Genomic DNA, 21,108 nt, shown 5'->3' on the forward strand with positions numbered 1-21,108 from the left:
AGCAGTGGCAGCAGTGTGAGGCGTGCAGCAGTGTGAGTCGTGCAGTAGTGTGCAGCATGCAGCAGTGCGAGTAATGCAGCAGTGTGCAGCATGCAGCAGTGCGAGTAATGCAGCAGTGTGCAGCATGCAGCAGTGTGCGGCGTGCAGCAGTGTGCGGCGTGCAGTAGTATGCAGCAGTGTGAGTAATGCAGCAGTGTGCAGCGTGCAGCAATGTGAGTAATGCAGCAGTGTGAGGTGTGCAGCAGGGTGAGGCGTGCAGCAGGGTGAGGCGTGCAGCAGGGTGAGGCGTGCAGCAGGGTGAGGCGTGCAGCAGGGTGAGGCGTGCAGCAGGGTGAGGCATGCAGCAGTGTGCAGCAAGCAACAGTGTGCAGCGTGCAGCAGTGTGCGGCGTGCAGCAGTGTGAGGCGTGAGGTGAGGGGTTGAGATGGTGTGTGATCGTGTGTGAGGGTAAGTGAGGGTAAGTGAGGGTGGGTGAGGGAGTGTGAAGGTGTGTGAGGGTGAGAGGGTGTGTGAGGGTGAGAGGGTGTGTGAGGGTGAGAGGGTGTGTGAGGGTGAGAGGGTGTGTGAGGGTGAGAGGGTGAGAGGGTGAGAGGGTGTGTGAGGGTGAGAGGGTGTGTGAGGGTGAGAGGGTGTGTGAGGGTGAGAGGGTGAGAGGGTGAGAGGGTGTGTGAGGGTGAGAGGGTGTGTGAGGGTGAGAGGGTGAGAGGGTGAGAGGGTGTGTGAGGGTGAGAGGGTGTGTGAGGGTGAGAGGGTGTGTGAGGGTGAGAGGGTGTGAGGGTGAGAGGGTGTGTGAGGGTGAGAGGGTGTGTGAGGGTGAGAGGGTGTGTGAGGGTGAGAGGGTGTGTGAGGGTGAGAGGGTGTGTGAGGGTGAGAGGGTGTGTGAGGGTGAGAGGGTGTGTGAGGGTGAGAGGGTGTGTGAGGGTGAGAGGGTGTGTGAGGGTGAGAGGGTGAGTGAGGGTGAGAGGGTGAGTGAGGGTGAGAGGGTGAGTGAGGGTGTGTGAGGGAGAGGGTGTGTGAGGGAGAGGGTGGGGGTGTGTGAGGGAGAGAGGGTGAGGGTGTGTGTGAGGAGGTGTGAGGGTGAGTGAGGGTGTGTGAGGGTGAGGGTGTGTGAGGGAGAGAGGGTGAGGGTGTGTGTGAGGGTGTGTGAGGGGGTGAGGGTGTGTGTGAGGGGGTGTGAGGGTGAGGAGGTGTGGGTTCTGAGGGGTTGTGGCGGTGTGAGGGAGAGGGTGTGGCGGAGTGAGGGAGAGGGTGAAGGGGGTGTGCTTTCTGAGGGTGTGTGGCGGTGTGAGGGGATGAGGGCGTGTGAGGGGATGAGGGCGTGTGAGGGTGAGGGTGGGTGAGAGTGAGGGTGAGAGGGTTTGTGAGGGTGAGAGGGTGTGTGAGGGTGAAAGGGTGTGTGAGGGTGGGTGGGAGGGTGATCGAGTAGGGTGAGAGGGTGGGTGAGGGGGTGTGTGAGGGTGAATGAGGGTGAGGGGGTGGGTAAGGGGGTGAGGGTGAATGAGGGTGAGGGGGTGGGTAAGGGGGTGAGGGTGAGCTAGGGTGAGAGTGTTGTGAGGGTGAGTGGGTGGGTGAGGGGGTGAGTGTTGTGAGGGTGAGTGGGTGGGTGAGGGTGAGTGTTGTGAGGGTGAGTGGGTGGGTGAGGGGGTGAGGGTGAGTGTTGTGAGGGTGAGTGAGGGTGAGTGAGGGTGAGTGAGGGTGAGTGAGGGTGGGTGAGTGAGGGTGAGTGAGGGTGAGTGAGGGTGAGTGAGTGAGTGAGGGTGAGTGAGTGAGTGAGTGAGGGTGAGTGAGTGAGTGAGGGTGAGTGAGTGAGGGTGAGTGAGTGAGGGTGAGTGAGTGAGGGTGAGTGAGTGAGTGAGGGTGAGTGAGTGAGGGTGAGTGAGTGAGTGAGGGTGAGTGAGTGAGGGTGAGTGAGTGAGTGAGTGAGGGTGAGTGAGTGAGGGTGAGTGAGTGAGGGTGAGTGAGTGAGGGTGAGTGAGTGAGGGTGAGTGAGTGAGGGTGAGTGAGGGTGAGTGAGGGTGAGTGAGGGTGAGTGAGGGTGAGTGAGGGTGAGTGAGTGAGGGTGAGTGAGGGTGAGTGAGTGAGGGTGAGTGAGGGTGAGTGAGTGAGGGTGAGTGAGTGAGGGTGAGTGAGTGAGTGAGTGAGGGTGAGTGAGTGAGGGTGAGTGAGTGAGGGTGAGTGAGTGAGGGTGGGTGAGTGAGTGAGGGTGAGTGAGTGAGTGAGTGAGGGTGGGTGAGTGAGTGAGTGAGTGAGTGAGGGTGAGGGTCCGAAGCAAATGGTGGCAGGGCAGTCATCATTGCAGCTAGCAAGTCGATCTTGACATTTGTATACTCTCTACTCCGACCAAGGCTGGAATTAGTCACTAGTTACAGACTTGAAGACTGGATGTGCTCTCTCTGAATACACTGCAGTGGCAGAGCTGTGAACATCGGCCCGATCAGATCTGCACACAATTTGTCATAGATAGACAAGAAGCACATTGCATGGAGAGCAAATGTTCCTTCTGCTGGACTACGAAGCAGTCTGCAAGACATAGACACACACAACATGCTCAACTGCACAACCTCATGAACAAACTACAAAGTCCGCAAGAGCTAAAGATAGAGCTGGCAAACCCAAAGCGCAGCATACATATATCTACGGAAACCTAAGATGAAGCAAAATTAAACACAAGGCTCACGGTGCCCTCAAGCCACAGTCTAGAACACCATGACTGGGAATCCATCTTAGACGGAGCCATAATGAGCGAGTGGCCAACAGACCCTGTAAGTCCCAGTGGGGTACACGTGTTACTATGGTAATCCCTAAACTAAAGCCACAACAAACATGTGGTAAATGGAGACTATAAACAACAAGCTCTCGGCATTTATGTGGGGGAGGCGGGGGGGAGCGGAGCGCATTCCTTTGAAGTGTGATGATGGTGGGGGTCAGGGGAGAGGAGCGGCCACATCAATGGAGGGCTGATGAAGTGCTAGGATTCCCCACGGCCAGACTGACTTGCGTGGCGCGCAGCGTACTTGGGAACACAGGGACATATAGCATGGGACAGAGTAGCAGCGTGAGAGGGACAGAAATGCATATTTTTAGCGCACAGCACGGGAGGGCAGTATGTGACAGAGGCAGAGCGTGGGCAGAGTGGGACGCAGCACGGATGTGGGGTCAGAGGGGCACATAGTATGGACGGGGGAGGGGGATCAGAGGCAATATGTGAAAGGAGCAGAGCGTGCCATGGGGCGGACAGAGTGGCGCACAGCATGGATGGTGTTGGGGGAACGGCGAAGGCAGCATGTGACTGAGAGGCAGAGCGTGGGCAGGAGACAGCGTGGCGCGCAGAGTACTTGGGTTGAGAGGGACACTTAGCATGGGGCAGACGATCAGCGCGAGAAGGGCAGAAATGTTGATTTTTAGCACACAGCATGGGCGGGGGGCAGTATGTGACAGAGGCAGAGCGTGGAATGTTTTTAAGACATAAACTTAAAGAGAGGGCTAAGCGTCCCGGCAGACAGCGCCCTAATTTAAGCTCGGACAATGTTATAGAAGCAGCAGAGGGCAAGCTACTGCCCGCTGGTAAAAAAAAAAAAAAAAAAAAAGCAGAAAAAAGAAAATGCAGGAAAGAAGGAAATAATGCAACAAAGAATGAAATAATGAAGGATGCAAGGAAAGATGGAAAAAATAAAGGCAGTAAAGAAGAAAATAAAATGAAGATTGGAAGAAGGAAGGAAAGACAAGCAGATTTTGGACACCATGAAAATATGCTGTAGCTGTTCTCTGAACTTCAAGGCACAAAAAACATTTGTATAAACATAAAATAGGAATGACTCGGATAAACTATAGGAAAGTCAAGATAATTATATTTACCAAATGGTCAGTGGGAGGGAAGTAAATAGAAGGGAAACAGTTTGAAAAAAAAGAATTGATTATGTAGGCGTAACAAATGATGAAAAACGGACCTGGTGCTACCACACAGGAAAGAAAGCAGTGATGACAGGTGCGGCTACAAATATGCACAGAAGCATTGGGTTTAGGCAAGACGTTTCATGGTAGCCCTTGGAAGGAATGCCATGTAAAGTTCTGTAATGCTTTAACGCATTTTGGGACACGGTTTGGTGGCAAAGAGTGATTAAGACTGGTGCAGAGGGACAGCAAGCTCTGTAAAAGATGTCCAGCAAAAATCCCTTCCACTCCACTTGATCATGAGATTCAGCCAATGTGCAGTGCTTTTACTTCACTGAGCTTTATGCAATTGTATACAACATCCATGATAAATGTTGCCCAGGCTGGGAAGTGATGAATGCCAGAACTGAATATAAAGTTAGAGGAGAACTATTTTCAGCTTCTGCACCAAAGCAGCTGAGGGGGTGATATTGGCATCAAATAAGCCACTTAAGGGAGGCTTGCAGGACATTCGATAACCAAGTACTCTTGAAGAGAAGAGGCAAGATACTACAAAATCTGTTGAATTTTACATCAACTGCTTCAACTATTCTAATTGTTTGGACACACTGCAAGGGGGCAAGAAGTTTTATTTTATTCAGATGAAGACAGGGTACCGCAGTTCAAGGCATGCTCTGAAATAGAAAATAAAGTCTGCCCACTGCGTGGACCCTGGCAATAGGTGAACGCTTTCTTTTAGAAAGCGAGAGCACAGAAGACAAAACAAAGAATCTTACCTGTGGAAAGGAGTTGTATTATCCAATAAAGTTAAATCAGTATCGAAAGGTGATGAGAGGTAACTATGGATTTTATATGCCGAAGTGTGAAGCAATACATTTGAAAGGAAACACTACCAATTCTATTAATGCTATTTAAGCCAATCTGAAGTCTGTGTGGTTTCATACCGATTACAACACAGACAATAAACGTAGCTTTATTGTGATTCTGCACGAGGCGAAGCAGAATATCTTTATTAAACTATAGAAGCCTAGGAGAAACCCCAAAAATATATCATTTAGGCAGCCCTATGTACAAGGCGCCATACTGGAGCAGCACTTGCCTCGTTTGTAAAGCCATAAAGTCTTTTCGTGAATGATCTGCCGGGTCCGGCTGGGGGGCTGCGAGGAGAGAAGGCCTCCTAGGCCTCTCGGCTGGGAGACTGCCAGGGGTCTGTTCACAGAGGCCCGTGAGGATGTGGGCAGCTGTCGACACATGTTCACAGCTGCACGTCAATGGCCTCTCACATCCCACCCGCAGAGCCACGCTCTGAAGGGCTGGGAACTGAGACAGTACAGACAAGAGCTTTAGACACGAGCACCCCCCACACACACACAGCACAACAGTGTGATATCATCACCAGCCGGGTGCCCCAAATACGAGGACAGAACCAACGAGCATTTTATATTTCCCCACCCTACTCATTTACAGACTTAATTTGATGGTAGATAAGCAAAACAAATAAACATGTTGTTTGGGATATATATATATATATATACATAGATATTTACAAAAGGGGCATTCACTATGGACTCCACAAACCAGTATGCAACAGTCTGGTGAGTGCAAAGTTGTAACACAGCTATGAGGCTCAGGAGGGGCCATGACAAGGCTCGACTGGGAGTGGCCTTTGCAGCATCTACAGGACCCTCAGGTGAAGGAAGCTGCCTCAATAACTTGGCACTGAAGAAAGCAAACCGGCTGAAAGGCGTATGCCACAAAGGTTACAGGAATTGGAACTTGCACTTAACAACATCTATTTGAATGAAAAATCCACTCGAACTCAACCAGGCGGTGTCGGACCCCTTTTCTTGAATGGAAAGTTGGGGACGGGGTGTGTTTTTGTGTGTGTGTACATTACGATTATTTTTGTTTTTATACAAGCGCCCTGAGGAAATGGTTGTTTGTGGTACATTACTTCTATGATTGACAAATTTGATTTGTCCATTATCAAATATTGCACAAGGTCACTGAAAGATTATTTAATAGAGGAAGCCTTTCAAGTAGGTTCCTGTTGCACCGATGCGTTTAGAAATCGGGCTGCATAATTTATACTTCTGATTTATTGAAATTCAGTTTATAAAGAATGCAGTGAACTGTTTTTAAGATGCGTGTTTGAATATTTAGCGGCAGTGTCAGACACACCATGACACAAAAAAGCAAGCGATTGCAGAACAATTTTTTTTTTTTTTTTTTTAATTGAATTTAATGTTTATTATCAATGAATATAATAAATCCAGATCAAAGGGACATGAATAGGAAATTGAGTATAGGACTTTGTACCTTGTGCTCACACGCAGATGTGGTTCTGAAAGTCGTCTGGATTGTAGGTAACATGCCATCTTTAAAGCGAGAATGCAAAGTCTTAATAAATAATGTAGCTGGGGTGATGGGGAGGGGGTTGCACAGGGGGAAAGGCGCGATCGGTGGCGTTGAAGTGTTTAGGATGGGCGTTATAAGCAAGTTATGTAAGCGCAAATACTGGGAAAGGGCATGCTTGAATGTAAGCGCCATTCAGAGAGGAGTAATGTTTGCACCGGGCTGGGCTCGGCCTACTGATTTCATGTAAGCAGGCTGCAGCCGGCAGGTGGTTTATGGCGGGTTTGTCAGCATTATGGACACGCAGACTGCAACCTAGTTTATTTAAGTTGTGTAAATGCTACTGTGGTGATAGGGGGACATGTAGGGTGTCATAAATGTGAAGACAAGGAACGTCAATACATACAGACTGCAGCGAACATAAGAAAAAGTAACGCGATGACTGAGGCGCACGGAGTTGCAAAGACGTTAACGGTGTGCAATGTACAATGAAAAATGAAGTATCCACAAAGTGTATGAACTTGTACAAAATTGAGAGGATTTTAGAGCGCTGCAGACACTGGCGGAGGTATAAGACGAGGAGATTAAGGGACAGAAGGCAAGCGGCCGTGAAGTGTAGGTGGGGGGCGGGGAGCAGAGCCTTTGAAGAGCCAGAGTCAGTGAAGTGAATAATTAGGGGAGGAGAACTGGCAGGCTGATAGGCAGAAGGCTCAGGCAAGCTCGTGCACGAGACGTACACTTCACAAAATCCGCTGGAGAGCCCTTGGCCTTAAGTATGGTTTGGCTGCAATAGGGCTCTTTTCCTATTCCTGCGGAATAGGAAAGGGGCGAGCCCTAAAAAGACTAAGGGGTAGAGCTTCTCCGGATCTGCGCTAGCTGGCGCGGAAAAAAGAAGAACTGACGTCAGCGCGCATGGGCGGCGTCTATGTACTCCGACGACGTCATTCCGGCTCTAACGACGCCGACGACTGATGCGGAGCCGCGGACGTCGCCTGCTGGCGCCCAGGGGTATAGCTACGCAAAATTTTCCGGATCCAGTCTGACGCCTGGGGATAGTCTAAGGTAAGGAATCTATCACTAACGTGTCTCTTTCAGATATATTGTTTTTAAGCAGTTACTAAAAAAGTTTGAAAGGTAAATGATTTTGTGTAGGTTTTCAGAATGGTTTTAGCTATAATTGATCAATGGGAGTCTTTACAATTAGAAAAGAGAAGCTGACGCAAGATGCTGTCAAAAGTTGATGAGTAGTGGGTCCAGCTCACTTAATTACTTGTAATACAGCTCCTTATGAAATGAAGTAATCTTGTAAAAAAAAAAAAAAAAGCATTTTAATTCACTATGCCCAATTTTTCGGAAAAAAACAGCAGACCTTTTAAAATTTGAGCACAAGACATTTTGCGATTTGGATTATTGATGTCACAGAGGCTTTAAGGGCGAAATAGGACTGTAATATATATGAAACATAGAATGGAATAAAAAAGTTGCTTACATATAAGCTACTTTTTAGTTTTTTAGGTTACATGCATTATTGAATCGCCTGGGATATAAGTCTTGCAACTGGTTCTTGAGTACAGCCTGCCCGAGGTGTGCTCGGTTCAGATGAGGCAAGATGCTACTCAGTACAGAGAGCACTTCAGTCAAAGAAAAAAAGCATCCTGTAATCGGAACAAGCTGAAACGGTTTTGTGCCTGGAGGTCGGCCGGTCTAGTTAGTCACCCAGTTGTGGGCAAAGTGAGACTTTTCTTCACAACCTAAAAAGTTGCTACTCATGACCCTGAAAGCTCTCATGGCAGATATTAATGCAAGTAATGAGTAATCGGGCCTGATCCTTTGGGAGTTTTGTGCAATGTTCAAATTGGAAAGCCGAAGGGAGTCTCTTTAACATATCCTGCCAAACACAATGGATTTGGGGTGGAGCGGAAGATTAACTTCTTTAAAGTCAGCATTCTGAAAAGGTCTTTATGAACTAGTTGACAAAAACGCAGCTCCAGGAAATGTGTTTTTAAGAAGCTTGGAATGGGTTTTTACCATAGGATGCAGCATGATTAGTTGAAGATCTGTTACAAATGGTTAGGCATCATGATAAATAGTTGGGGCAGAGAGCTTCTTAAGTAACAAGTAAAGAGCTTATGAAGGGACAAGAGTTTAAAGGTGAATGGCTGAAGAGTAGTTCCTGGGGATAGTAAGGTAGCCTTGGTCCTAGCAAAAAAGAGAAGCCCAGGGCTGGTGGCCTGAGATGGAAGGCTTGGCAGGTCGGCAAATAAGAAGAACGGAAACACACATCCACCTATCCTGTCACACACACCAACCAGTGTGAGAAACTGTTGTAAAGCTTTCTATGCCCATTGATTGGATTTCTGTGAATAATTCCCGCTTGCCTAATGCATGAGCTAGGATGATTTTATGATCCAGTCTGAGATTTCTGAGATGGCATGTGGATGAGTCCTGTGAACAACACAACAGGCATTGATAGTACGAACCTAATTATCAATACATTAATTCATTTTTACAGATCAGTCATGTAGGACATTGCAATTTAACAAAGGTGGATAAAACTCCTAGCTATACCTGTTGAACAAAGTATCTGGAAATCGTACAGCCCCCGATGCTCACCACTAGAAATAGGCAGCAGTTTGCAGAGCAGCACCCTCTTGATAGAAAAACAGTTTCACTTATCTTGTTCCATATGAAGGGGGTGCAGTGGCAGTTGAGCCACCACAGTCCTAGGGAATTCCAGGCACTCGTTAGGCGTTGGGACTGGTAACAAAAGTTTCTCCAGGCCAACAGTGGAGCAGCAAAGTAGCATGCAATCCTGTGTCCTTTAATACAAAGGAAAAGACCATGAACCCTTGTTTCAAAACCAACTCAACCCAGGATGGCGCGCATTAGTAACAGTGAAGCCGTAGCTACGTTCAATAGGAATTAAGACAACATCGGGGAACTCCCTCCACAGGTGGAGTGTTCTAGAGGGTTCTGGAATGCTCTTGTGAAGTCATGGTGCCACTTTACATCTCCAGCCTGTCAGGAGAGGCTGCCTTCATCTTTTTCTGTCCATAGGTCTTTTGTAGAGTTAACCCTACATCTGGCCATCCTTCTAAAAAGGGTCTAAGGTAGAAATGTTCATAGCTGTAAAGTGGCTGCTTTGTTGATAACTAATTCCACAACAAGATCGCGGACATACACAATAGCTTCAACAACCAACCGACGAACGCCACGTCCAACTCGACCGAACCACCGCCCCCCACCACCACCCTCCGCGCCTGGACTCTGATCTGCACCGAAGAAACCGTCCGCATGATGAACTCCATCCACTCCGGATCTCCGACCGACCCCTGCCCTCACCACGTCTTCAACAAGGCCGACGCCGTCATCGCACCCCACCTGCGGGACATCATCAACACCTCCTTCACCACCGCCACCTTCCCTGAGAGCTGGAAGCATGCCGAACTCAGCGCTCTACTCAAGAAACCAACAGCGGACCCCACCGAACTCAAGAATTACCGCCCCATCTCGCTGCTCCCGTTCCCAGCCAAAGTCATCGAGAAGACCGTCAACAAGCAGCTGGCCGCCTTCCTCGAGACAAACGGATCCCTCGACCCCTCACAGTCTGACTTCCGAGCCAACCACAGCACCGAGACCGCCCTCATCGCTGCCACCGATGACATCCGAACCCTGATGGACAACGGAGAAACAGCGGCCCTCATCCTACTAGACCTCTCCGCTGCCTTCGACACCGTCTGCCACCGCACCCTAGTGCAGCGCCTCAGCAACGTCGGAATCCAGGAGAAGGCGCTGGAATGGATCATCTCCTTCCTCGACGGAAGAACACAGAGAGTCCGTCTACCACCGTACAAGTCAGAGGCCACCAAAGTCATCTGCGGCGTCCCTCAAGGATCCTCGCTGAGCCCAACCCTCTTCAACGTCTACATGAGCCCCCTCGCGGCCATCGCACACCAACACAACCTCAACATAATCTCCTACGCCGACGACACCCAGCTGATCCTCTCCCTGACCAACGACCCCGCCACCGCCAGAGCCAACCTGCACGAAGGGATGAAAGAGGTAGCCGAGTGGATGTCGACCAGCCGCCTGAAGCTGAACTCGGACAAGACGGAAGTCCTCATCCTGGGATCCTCGCCCTCCGCCTGGGTCGACTCCTGGTGGCCCCCCGCCCTGGGCACCGCACCCAAACCGACAGACCACGCACGCAACCTGGGCTTCATCCTGGACTCCTCCCTCTCCATGACAAAGCAAGTCAACGCCGTCTCCTCGTCATGCTTCAACACCCTGCGCATGCTACGGAAGATCTTCCTGTGGATCCCCACCGAGACCAGGAAGACTGTCACCCAGGCACTCGTCACCAGCCGTCTGGACTACGGCAACGCCCTCTACGCCGGAACCACCGCCAAGCTCCAGAAGAGACTCCAACGGATCCAGAACGCCTCAGCCAGACTCATCCTCGACATCCCACGACACAGCCACATCTCCGGACACCTAAAAGACCTGCACTGGCTCCCGGTCAACAAGAGAATTACCTTCCGTCTCCTTACCCACGCACACAAAGCTCTTCACGACCAAGGCCCAAGCTACCTCAACAACCGCATCAACTTCTACGCTCCCAAACGACACCTCCGATCAGCCAGTCACGCCCTCGCCGCCGTCCCCCGCATCCGAAGAACGACAACAGGAGGAAGGTCCTTCTCCTACCTGGCCGCCAAGACCTGGAACTCCCTCCCAACCGACCTGCGCCTGACCCAAGACCACCTCGCCTTCAGGAAGAAGCTCAAGACCTGGCTGTTCGGGTAGCAGCAGCACCCCCCCCCCCCCCCCCCCCTAGCGCCTTGAGACCCTCCGGGTAAGTAGAGCGCTCTATAAATGCCTATGATTGATTGATTGATTGAATCAAGGGAGGAGTCCAGAATGCTAAGTAGAAGCACACATCCAAGTAAGGCCACTGTCCAAGAGTGTACCTGATCAGGTCAGGCCATGGTTGAGCTGGCTAATCAAATGCGGAATTCCCTGAATGCAGGTTGAAACATGAGAGCTGAAGTAGTGGCGCTTATGGATGGTGCAGGCAGAAAGGTGGACAGTTCCTCCTTGAAAGGCAGAAGCCCACATAGAGGACATCCCTTCTTGCCTCTTAGTGCAATCACTCCCATAAAAAGAAGAGCTCCTACTCAAACAAAATACAATAGGTTATTTTGACACAAAAGAACTAGAAAACAACAATAGTTCTTTGTGCATAGGTGGCAGAAAAAGTGTAAAGTACAGCCCAGAACATCAGAATGCCATTTACATAGGTGACTAAAACAAACCACTGAAGGGATGGAGTTTGTCACTGTACCAAATGTAGCAGATAAACTGAGTTTTCATGTCAGTTCTCCGTGGATTATAAAACACCACTACAAAATCTCTTCTAACGCAATGCCTGAGTTGCTACCCACCTGCCTGAACAAGGAGTAGCGGAAATCCAGCAAGTTCTTTAGTTGAGAAAATATTCATTTCACCTTAATCCTAGGAAGACTGAGCACTCAAAGGTGTGTGTGTGTGTTTGTGTGTGTGTGTGTGGGGGGGGGCATGGGTAAAAGCATATCTGATTAAAATATATTTTTAAAACCTCAAAACTTCCCGTAGGCATTCTGGGACCATTGTTTCCTTTAGGATGCACTCATTTTCCTTTTTACAAGAGGAATTTAGGTCAGGATTGAACTTGGTAATATGGCTTGGGGATCAGAGGCAGTTTGTCTGGCAGGCACCCTTTCACTGTTTCTGGAGGCAATAAATAAGAGCAAAAACTCATCCTTCTCTAAGAGCATGTCAGATCTACTCTGGTGCCGAAGAGGCAGGAAAGTCTATGAACCCTATAAGCTCATCTTTCCATTTGAGGTGTTGTTGGTATATAAAAATGGCTGAGACTAATTGAGAAAAAAAAGTTATGCAGAGAGAATAGCCATTTTTGTCAAGGTGTGCATGCCAGAGACCTAACAACCGCTCCTATAATGTAGATGTGACGAGATGAGTAGATTTAGTTACCATTTTCTGCATGTGGTACAACATCATCCAAGAAGTCAGTGAAGGCAGAACTCTGCTCCCTTTCCTCCAACGAAAGAAACGAGTCTCTGAAAGCAGAGATTTTTTCTTTCAAAGATGAATGCCTCCCAGGTCGAAATGGACTAACCTGGAAAAGAGAGCACATTACAATTAAAACTTAAAGCACATAAGCAATTGACACATTTACTATCAACTACACTCAACCTACAATAGATGTCAAAACTGGTACGGGGCTGAAAGAAAGGAAAGGTACATTATCAACCATTCCACAAATTCCTACATCTAGATTAAGCTTTTTCAAACTACTATCACATTATGTTTTTAAAACTTTCAGAACACTAAATTTTTATAAAACAGGGGGTACCAATTTCACCCACTGGCAAAAGTGCATTTTGGAAAATTTGAATGGTTTTGGACTTGACCACCCCAACTTATTGCAGTAAAAGCATGAATGAACAAGTTACTTACCTTCGGTAATACATTATCTGGTAGAGACAGGATCTAGCCACAGATTCCTTACTTCGGAATCTTCCCCAGGCGCGAGACTGGACCCTGATGTTATTTTCCCCATAGGATGGACGCGTGTCAGTACAGGGCGTCACGTGACTCCGTATCGACGCCTCAGCCGAATGTGACGTTGACTGTGTCCATATAACTCCCTCGCAGACGTCAGTTTCTTCCATGACTATTTTCCGCACTCAAAACATGGAGCCACATGTGGAAACTGCCTATTGAAACATTGTGCAAAAATAAAAGACACCTTTGTGTCAAATAACCACTGGATTCTTTCTTTTTTTCCTTTTCTTTTTAGGATGTGAATGACCATAATGAAGTCTTTGAGGCAAAAGAAGACTCAGTTTACAGAGCGGGGAGGATGGGACGATCATGAAGGAATCTGCAGCTAGATCCTGTTTCTACCAGATATTACGTTACCAAAGGTAACTTGTTCATCTGATAGAGACATCTAGCTGCAGATTCCTTACTTTAGAATTAAACGCCAAATCCATACTATCCCCAGAGAAGGGTCAGCGAACTGAGACCATGAAAAGTCACATACTATAACAAACTTGGCCCAGAACAAGAGAAAGACAGGAAGTTCATAATAATTTAGGTAAGTAATAACCTACTCGAACACATAAAAACCTGCAGAAAGAACCACAGGTAAGTAAAGTCGCACAATATTGAAACCATAAAAATGTATAAAACAAATCTGTGTTAGAAGCTAACCAACAATATGAGTATAAAACTATGTGCACCCCTAACGGGATCCGAACCATAAATTCTCACCTCACAATAACTGTGGACAGAACCACAGTAACAAAAGTCATAAAAATATTAAAAGCATGGGGATAACATTACCTCTGACAATAAGACAACGTTGCCAAATGACACTATGAAAATTAATCAATTCGGTCTTATATCCAGGCCCGAACCATGCATTCAAATGTGTAACACAATTCAGCAGGCTATGCCACTGAGCAACACCTTTTTGTCCTATAAAGTTGTCCCTTCATAAGACTACCCTGCAAATTACATAGAGAAAAATCCATCTTCCCAGGAGAAAGCATAACAAATGTTCTCATCAAAACGAAGTTGACAACAACAACAGCAACGATTTGCACAGAAATAGTCTTTTCATAGGAAAAAGAACTAGAGATTATAAGAATACTGATATATACATACATACACACACGCACATATACACATGCATGCACATACACATGCACATATACACATGCACATATACACATACACATATACATATACACACATGCACATATACACACATGCACATATACACACACATGCACATATACACACACATGTACATATACACACACATGCACATACACACACACGCACATACATATATACTCATACATATACATATATACACGCACACATACACATGCAGACCTAATGTGGTGGATGTCGATTTATCGGCTAGGCGTGACTCCACCAAGTCCATCTATTCATATCGGTGGTCTAAATTTGTATCCTGGTGTGGAGAGAATTCTGTTGATCCTTTGAGAGCTCGGTTGTCAGAAATACTTCAATTTACTCTTTCATTGGCGCAGCAGGGCTTTGCTGTAGCTACGGTAAAAGGTTATTCATCAGCTTTTATCTGTTTACTGGATCAACCATCTTTGTTTAAATCTTCCGTTGTACTGAGATTTTTAAAGAGTTTAACAAATAAGTTTCCTCCTACTCCTTTTATTGTGCCTCAATGGGAATTGAACCTAGTTCTTACATATTTAATGGGTTCTCCTTTTGAATCTTCACACAGGTGTCCTTTGAGACTTTTGTCTTTTAAGACGGTTTTTCTTGTCGCAATTACCTCGGCAAGGAGGGTAAGTGAGCTTTAAGCTCTTAGCTCAAAGCCCCCATTCTTGACCATTCATGCTGAATGAATGGTTCTTATGACCAGGGCTGCTTTTCTGCCTAAGGTGGTTACTCCATTCCATTTACGACATTCCATTACCCTCCCTACCTTCTATCCTCCCCCTCACCCTTCAAGGTGGAGGAGCGTCTTCACCGTCTGGACCCTAAGAGGGCGGTGAGCTTTTACCTTGATAGAGCAAAAGGCTATCGAGTGGATGACCAGCTCTTTGTGGGATTTGCTGGCTGCAAGAAAGAACGAGCTGTGCACAAGTGCACACTCTCAAGATGGATCATACTTTGCATCAAGATCTGCTACGCCCTGGCTGGTAAGGAACCTCCAGAGGGTATAAGGCAGAGGTCTTCAAACTTTTGGATGCCGAGAACCCCTGTCAACATTATCAAGCGTAAGGACCCCCTCCTGACAAACATTTCTAAACCTCTAGGTTATGAGGAAGGTGAGGACCAAATTATGCGACAGGCTTCACTAAATTGTGCGAGTAGAAAATGTAAATAATGTTCTGTGATGCTGCGTAATTTGGGGTAGCATTGCTTTATTATTTAGAATATTTTTAAACACAGTAATACTGGAGGAAAGATTTCACCCCATCAGTACCAGTTTATAACCAAAATACACCAATTACCATCAGAAAGATGTCTAGTCAACCTCTGTGATTGGCCTACCAATCCGCAGGAATACGCAATGCCACATTAGAAGCTCACCTGGCCATGGCCGGGAGCAGCAAGGGTGCATTCAAACCGTGGTGGTCTTGTGCAGAGTTAAGCAGTTTACCCATGCCCCTTTCCTCTCACCCCCTTCCTTCCATCCCTCTCTTCTCTCCTCTCCCAACCCCGGATCTTGCTCTCACATTGCAGGCAGATGGTTATTAGCCCCAAGACACCTTTTGGTAACAGTAGCGCACTAAGAATGTAAATAATAGGCAGAAGCAGGGGATCCACTAGACCCGATCTTCGGGGGGGGGGGGGGCTAACACTCCCAGCCAGGGCTTGTCCAAGCACTGGTCGCACACGGTGCAACAGTCTTTCCACCTTCTCCATGAATTTCCTCACTACCACTCACCAACAATACACCTCATCTCTCTAAAGCACCTGTCTGACAAACATTTCATTTTTTTACAGCGGTACTCATAGTTTACTCACACTCAGTTCTGTGATGTGCATGGTACATCTTCTTTGTACCAGGCACTTTAACCTTCTGCACTTTGTGGGTGACAAGAGTGCCCATGTGACTGCACGGTGAGCAATGCAACAGTGTGAGAGTAGGGTAAAAGGAGTGGCCATCATAAATGCGGCACCTGTTCATGTTGTGATTTGACTATTGAGGGAGCCTTATTCCAACATCATGGCATCTCGTGGAAACATGAGACCTTCAGTAATTGTAAGTCTAAGTTTGTAGTCTCCGGAGTTCTCTGCCCATGTGGACTCCTATATATCGGAAAACCAACCAGGAAATCCGCCAGAGAATTTCCCAACACAAATCAAGGATAAAGAACAAAGTTGATACCGCACCTCTGGTAAACCACTGGAATCGATGCAAACACCAGATAAATGATCTAAAGTGGACTGTGATTTCGAAGTCGAGAAGGACCAACGGGGTGGCGACTGGGATTTAAAACTTTCCTAACGAGAGGCACACCTTATTGTCAAGTTCTCAATACGGCAGGGACAGGATTGAATGAGTTGTCAGAAATCTACAAATTGTAGTACTACATACATCTTAGAGCTCCCATTACAGGGAATCTGTAACCCCTGCACTTGCAGAAACCAATCAGGTGATGTGTTTTACACATTTTTCACATTTTAAAATTAATCTCCCTTGGCTCCATTATACTTCTTATTGTACTACGTAAGAGCATGCTTTATAGCCTCTATACGCGAGAAACGCTAAACCCCGCTTTGCACAAGTGCAGGATTAATTACCACTTTACAATAGGGCTAGCTGCCATGAGTTACACATGATCTGGGCATGCATGAGTGATTAGCGCATGGTAATTCTTTGGTAGTGAACTTAAACCTTATGTCCACCGGTTCCGACGAAGGTGATGGCATATAGTTATATTCCGCAATTTTTCCTTTTTGGCTATTACACACGTCGAATGGTATTGGATAGTATAACACACTCGTGCCTAAAACGCTACCTCTCGGTACCGCCCATGCGCGATAAACCAGCCCCGATGCATAAGAACATTACTGACTGAGACCGGACTCGTTCCGCGCATGCGCCAATTGACTAGCGCTGAATTTAACGCCGAAGGACTAGGACGAGGCCCGACTGACCCTTCGGAACTTGGTAAGTTAATTTTTGGAACACCTTTACCAAGCGCCCACACGCCGGTTTTGGATTTATCGATCTGTAGCTCATGAGATCGCTTGATTCCTTCACAGTAAGGCGTCCTTGATGAAAATAACTTCCACACTATTGGGATTCAAACAGTGACGATCTGCCCAGGAGTACACAGCCTTGGGACCCCCGGTAAGACGCTTTTAAATCATGGCAACTTATTTCTCGCCAATTTAAAGAGGAGTTGGGACTCATTATGTGTCTGGTCCCACTGCATCGGACTTTTTTATTCTCCTGCCATTCAGGACACCTTGATACCTAGGATTAAGGTATTTCCTCTGGACACTGTTGTTTGTTTGATCTTGTGTCCCTCTCAAGTCCACATGATCCTTACACATACTCTCTTGTATTCTTTTCTTTTTATGGTTTCATTCAGGACTTTTCAATTCACGAATTCGATTTCCTGGATAGATTCCAACTGGTAAGCAGATTGGTCTTTCAGGTGTTTTAGTGATCGCCAGTGTTCTATTTTGAAACCTGCATACATAAGCTCTTCTCTTGTTTCTTTCAGAATAACCTGGCCCTGAGAAGAATCCCCCCGACCACTAGGGATTCAAAACGCGCAGGCCCCCCCCCCCTGTTTTGGTCTGCCTTTGGTTGTTCTAGTGTTATAACTGTATTTCACTAGTCCTGACAATTGTACACTCACTTTAGTAAATATCTAGAAATAACTGACTTATTTTGACCCAAAAGGAGTGTATTGTTTTGAGTTGAATGTTCTACAAGTTTACAGCAGACTTGTTACTTCCCCCACTGGTGTATGAATTCTCCAGTCTGCGTGAAGTACTCCAGTATGAATGTATGAAGGTTTGTGGTATGACTGTGATATGTTTGATTTATGACTGTATGGTTGATATTTTACCTTGTGCTGTGTCCCTTATTTTCACTTTTGTCAAAAAAAATTCTTTGGTGTTGACTAAACCCATTAAGGTTGAAATTATTGTACCTGTTAATATATTTTGCAGAATAAAGTAGCTATTCAATAGCATTTCCCAGTCTTGAAGTATATCTTTTTCTGGTTGATAAGTGGTTCGTTAATTATATTATCAGTACTGGCATTCCTCCTTCGTTGTTGCTTATTAGGCTCAGCCTTATTTATTAGAGCCAGCCCCAGTTGTTTCTTATCCGAAGAGTGGCAGGAAGGGGCAGAGTCCCGCTTGGACGTCTGTCTTTTCTTAGACTTACCCGAAGATTTCAACCTTGAGAAAGATCAGCCTTGGAAAAGACTCAGGGAGCAGGTCTACACCCTCAACTTTAATCTAGAGCAGGACCTCCACAGAGCCTTCCACTGCATCGCAACAAAGATCATGACTCTCAATCTCTGATGGCATTGTGTTCATCTGGGCGCAAAGCAGATGCAGATGAAGATCTTGGAGTCCAGTGAGGAACCCAAGCACCAGAGTCACACCTCATGGGGATCTGTCAGACATTTGTTTGCAACTGTCTTTACAAGGCTTAAACCCTGTAGTCTTCGGCGAAACATCGCTTGGCAAGTTGGAAAAGTTTTAGATTTAAAAACAGAGGAAGAAAAAGCTGGAGCAAACCTCCCGGATCATAAACTTAGAGAGGCGGAAAGAATTAAACTGATGTCAGCATGCAAGGGTGGTGCTTATATACAGTCATTCAGGCCAGCGGGAGCGCTACATTTAGGTAGCCCACGGGGAGTCGCCTGCTAACAAATGGAGCAAGACGTGAAGATAACCCTTACCGCTTGAGCACATGTAGCGAGATCACGCTCTTAACACAGATACGGGCCCCAGAGAAGTCTGGTGAGCCCCCACAGGTAGTATCCGATACGGGCCCCAGAGAAGTCTGGTGAGCCCCCACGGGTAGTATCCGTGAGTACCTTCTGAATAGTTTTTCACATACAGAGCCCCACGGGAGGGTGCACCTTAGTGCGTGCATACCACCGGAGGATTATAATTAGGTCCTGACGAATGCTTGGCGAAAAAGCTGAAGGAAGCAGGAACATGTTGACCACTCACATAAGAGGACACGGGTTTCAATTAATAAAACCCTGAGTAGTCCGCTTTTTCACCCCTTTTTAATCCAATGCAGGTTGGCCTCTATTAAAGTTTATATAGGTTACAACTTTGCATTTTTTAACATCACACACAATTTAAAAACACCTAATAAGTTTTTTCACTGTTTGCACACATCAAAGATCTGTAATCAGACATTCGGTCACCCCAGCGGGAACCCAATGATGAAGCATGTCACCAACTAGTGATGAGTGAGGGTTCTTCCTAAAAGAAAATGTTTTTTCTTTTCACTTTGGTATGGTAATATTCCGTTTTTGTTTTTGACTCACACTTATTATTTCTGTATTACTGTAGGAACAAGGGTGTTTTGTTCTTATAGTTTTGAAAAAAATCAAAAAAATCACCTTTCACATTTGTATAGTAACTTTTGTTGTTTTGAAAACTTAATATAGGGGTACAGGAGTGACTGTGTAACCCTGACTCTCTTGTTGTTGATACTTATATACAGTTCAATGCATCTCTTTCAGAGCGGAACGACAGACGCAGAGTTGCATAATGCCAACTACTATTGTGCTGATCACTGCTCTCTGGCACCTGAGTAAATTCACAAGTTGAATAAGCTGCAGTTAAGAAGCATCCATCATGGTAATCTTATTTTACCCCAATGTGCTCAAAGGACATTTTAGAAGCAACAAAATGAAGATACCTAAATTACATACCATGTCACTGGGCTCTTCTGGATGCTCCAATTTTTGCTGTGCAATATAGCGAATAAGATAGTTGGTTTCTGGAGAGCCCCTCAGTCCAATTGTAGATCTTCGCCTATATTTACTCAAGGAGGACTTTGTCTTCTCTGCAATAAGAGAAACAAGTGTTTTAATGAATAAAAGTTCAAGCAAACCAGGTGGTCTCTGAGAGGCACAATGAGCTGGGATCAAATATCAAAGAAATATTCAAATGTTGCCTTACTTGCTCTCGAAATCAACTTTAGCTGTCCATGCTAACGTGATTCATGTACAACAAAAAAGGCTCTAAGTTAATGCATATATTAACCAACAGTACTACAGCCTATTGATACTAAACCACCAGAGTGTAGTGCATACTTTAGTTGTTAAACCCTCAACACACTCTAAGGCAGTCTCGCTGTACAATACTACAACCCTACATTGTAACATATGGAAACTGAAGCACCACACTGAATCAAATGGACACCAATTAACTGTAGTGCACCCAAGGAACACTTCATTCTGCCACACTTTATTCTATAGACAACACAATTTACTGATTACCCAAAATGCTGCACTGTATCATTGGTACACTAACTCACAACAATGTACTTAAGGGATGAAACCGCCTCTTGCTGCCTCATATGAACGTGCAACTGCACATTACAGACACTACACAGCACTGCATTCAGAAACCCACTAAATTGCAGAACACATTAGAAACTATAACCCACCACTCTGCTGTGCACCTTGGAGACCCTAGGCGAAAAAATGACAAAATCCTTTTTACACTTACCTAGAGCACTGCATCACACTGCACTTAGCCAACATACAACACTGCATGCTCTAGACACTGAATTACACCTTATTCCACACTGCCCCACCACAATGCACTACATTCCAAATACCTTAACCGCATACATAATGTACTGCATAAAACAGGAAAGTAGTTCCCATATGCTCCGTGTGCGGGCTCTGCCCCCCTGGCACCAATCCTCTGCCTGGATCTCATTTATAGAAAGTCAGCAGGCCTTGTGTTCTGCCTTCTTAGCAGTGGCTTAACACAGCCAGAGAGTCAAGCATATCCATAGTGCTATGGGTGCTATGGGTGCTATCACGTGGTGTGTCTGTTGCAGACTGCCTTCTCAACGTTACTATATGACCTTATTTTGGTTTTCTGCCAAACGTTAACTTTCACACAGAACATGCTGTTTTGCGTTCTGTTCTTTCCTGGGATTTAGTCTGAACATTGTAGACAAGGTCAAACAGTGCCACTTGTTTTTCAGTTCTGGTTAATCCCCAGCACCTAGACAAAACATGCAGATGCAGCTGTTTTGGAACATGTACGTTTACCCGGGTGGGA

The 21,108-nt window shown here is 46.4% G+C and overlaps 1 protein-coding gene across 2 annotated transcripts in view; it reads right to left on the reverse strand.

The window, feature by feature from the left end:
- The window catches only part of CDCA2 (cell division cycle associated 2), a 394,307-nt gene that overhangs the window by 289,768 nt on the left and 83,431 nt on the right, over positions 1–21,108 (reverse strand). For both annotated transcript variants that reach the window (XM_086943530.1, XM_086943529.1), the window contains exons 4-5: positions 19,740–19,873; positions 12,280–12,424 (exon numbers count right to left, since the gene is read on the reverse strand). In XM_086943530.1, the coding sequence (XP_086799656.1) occupies positions 12,280–12,424; positions 19,740–19,873 (279 nt within the window). The remainder of the gene's footprint in view (positions 1–12,279; positions 12,425–19,739; positions 19,874–21,108) is intronic.

Source organism: Lissotriton vulgaris, chromosome 11, assembly GCF_964263255.1.
Source record: "Lissotriton vulgaris chromosome 11, aLisVul1.2, whole genome shotgun sequence".
NCBI lineage: Eukaryota > Metazoa > Chordata > Amphibia > Caudata > Salamandridae > Lissotriton > Lissotriton vulgaris.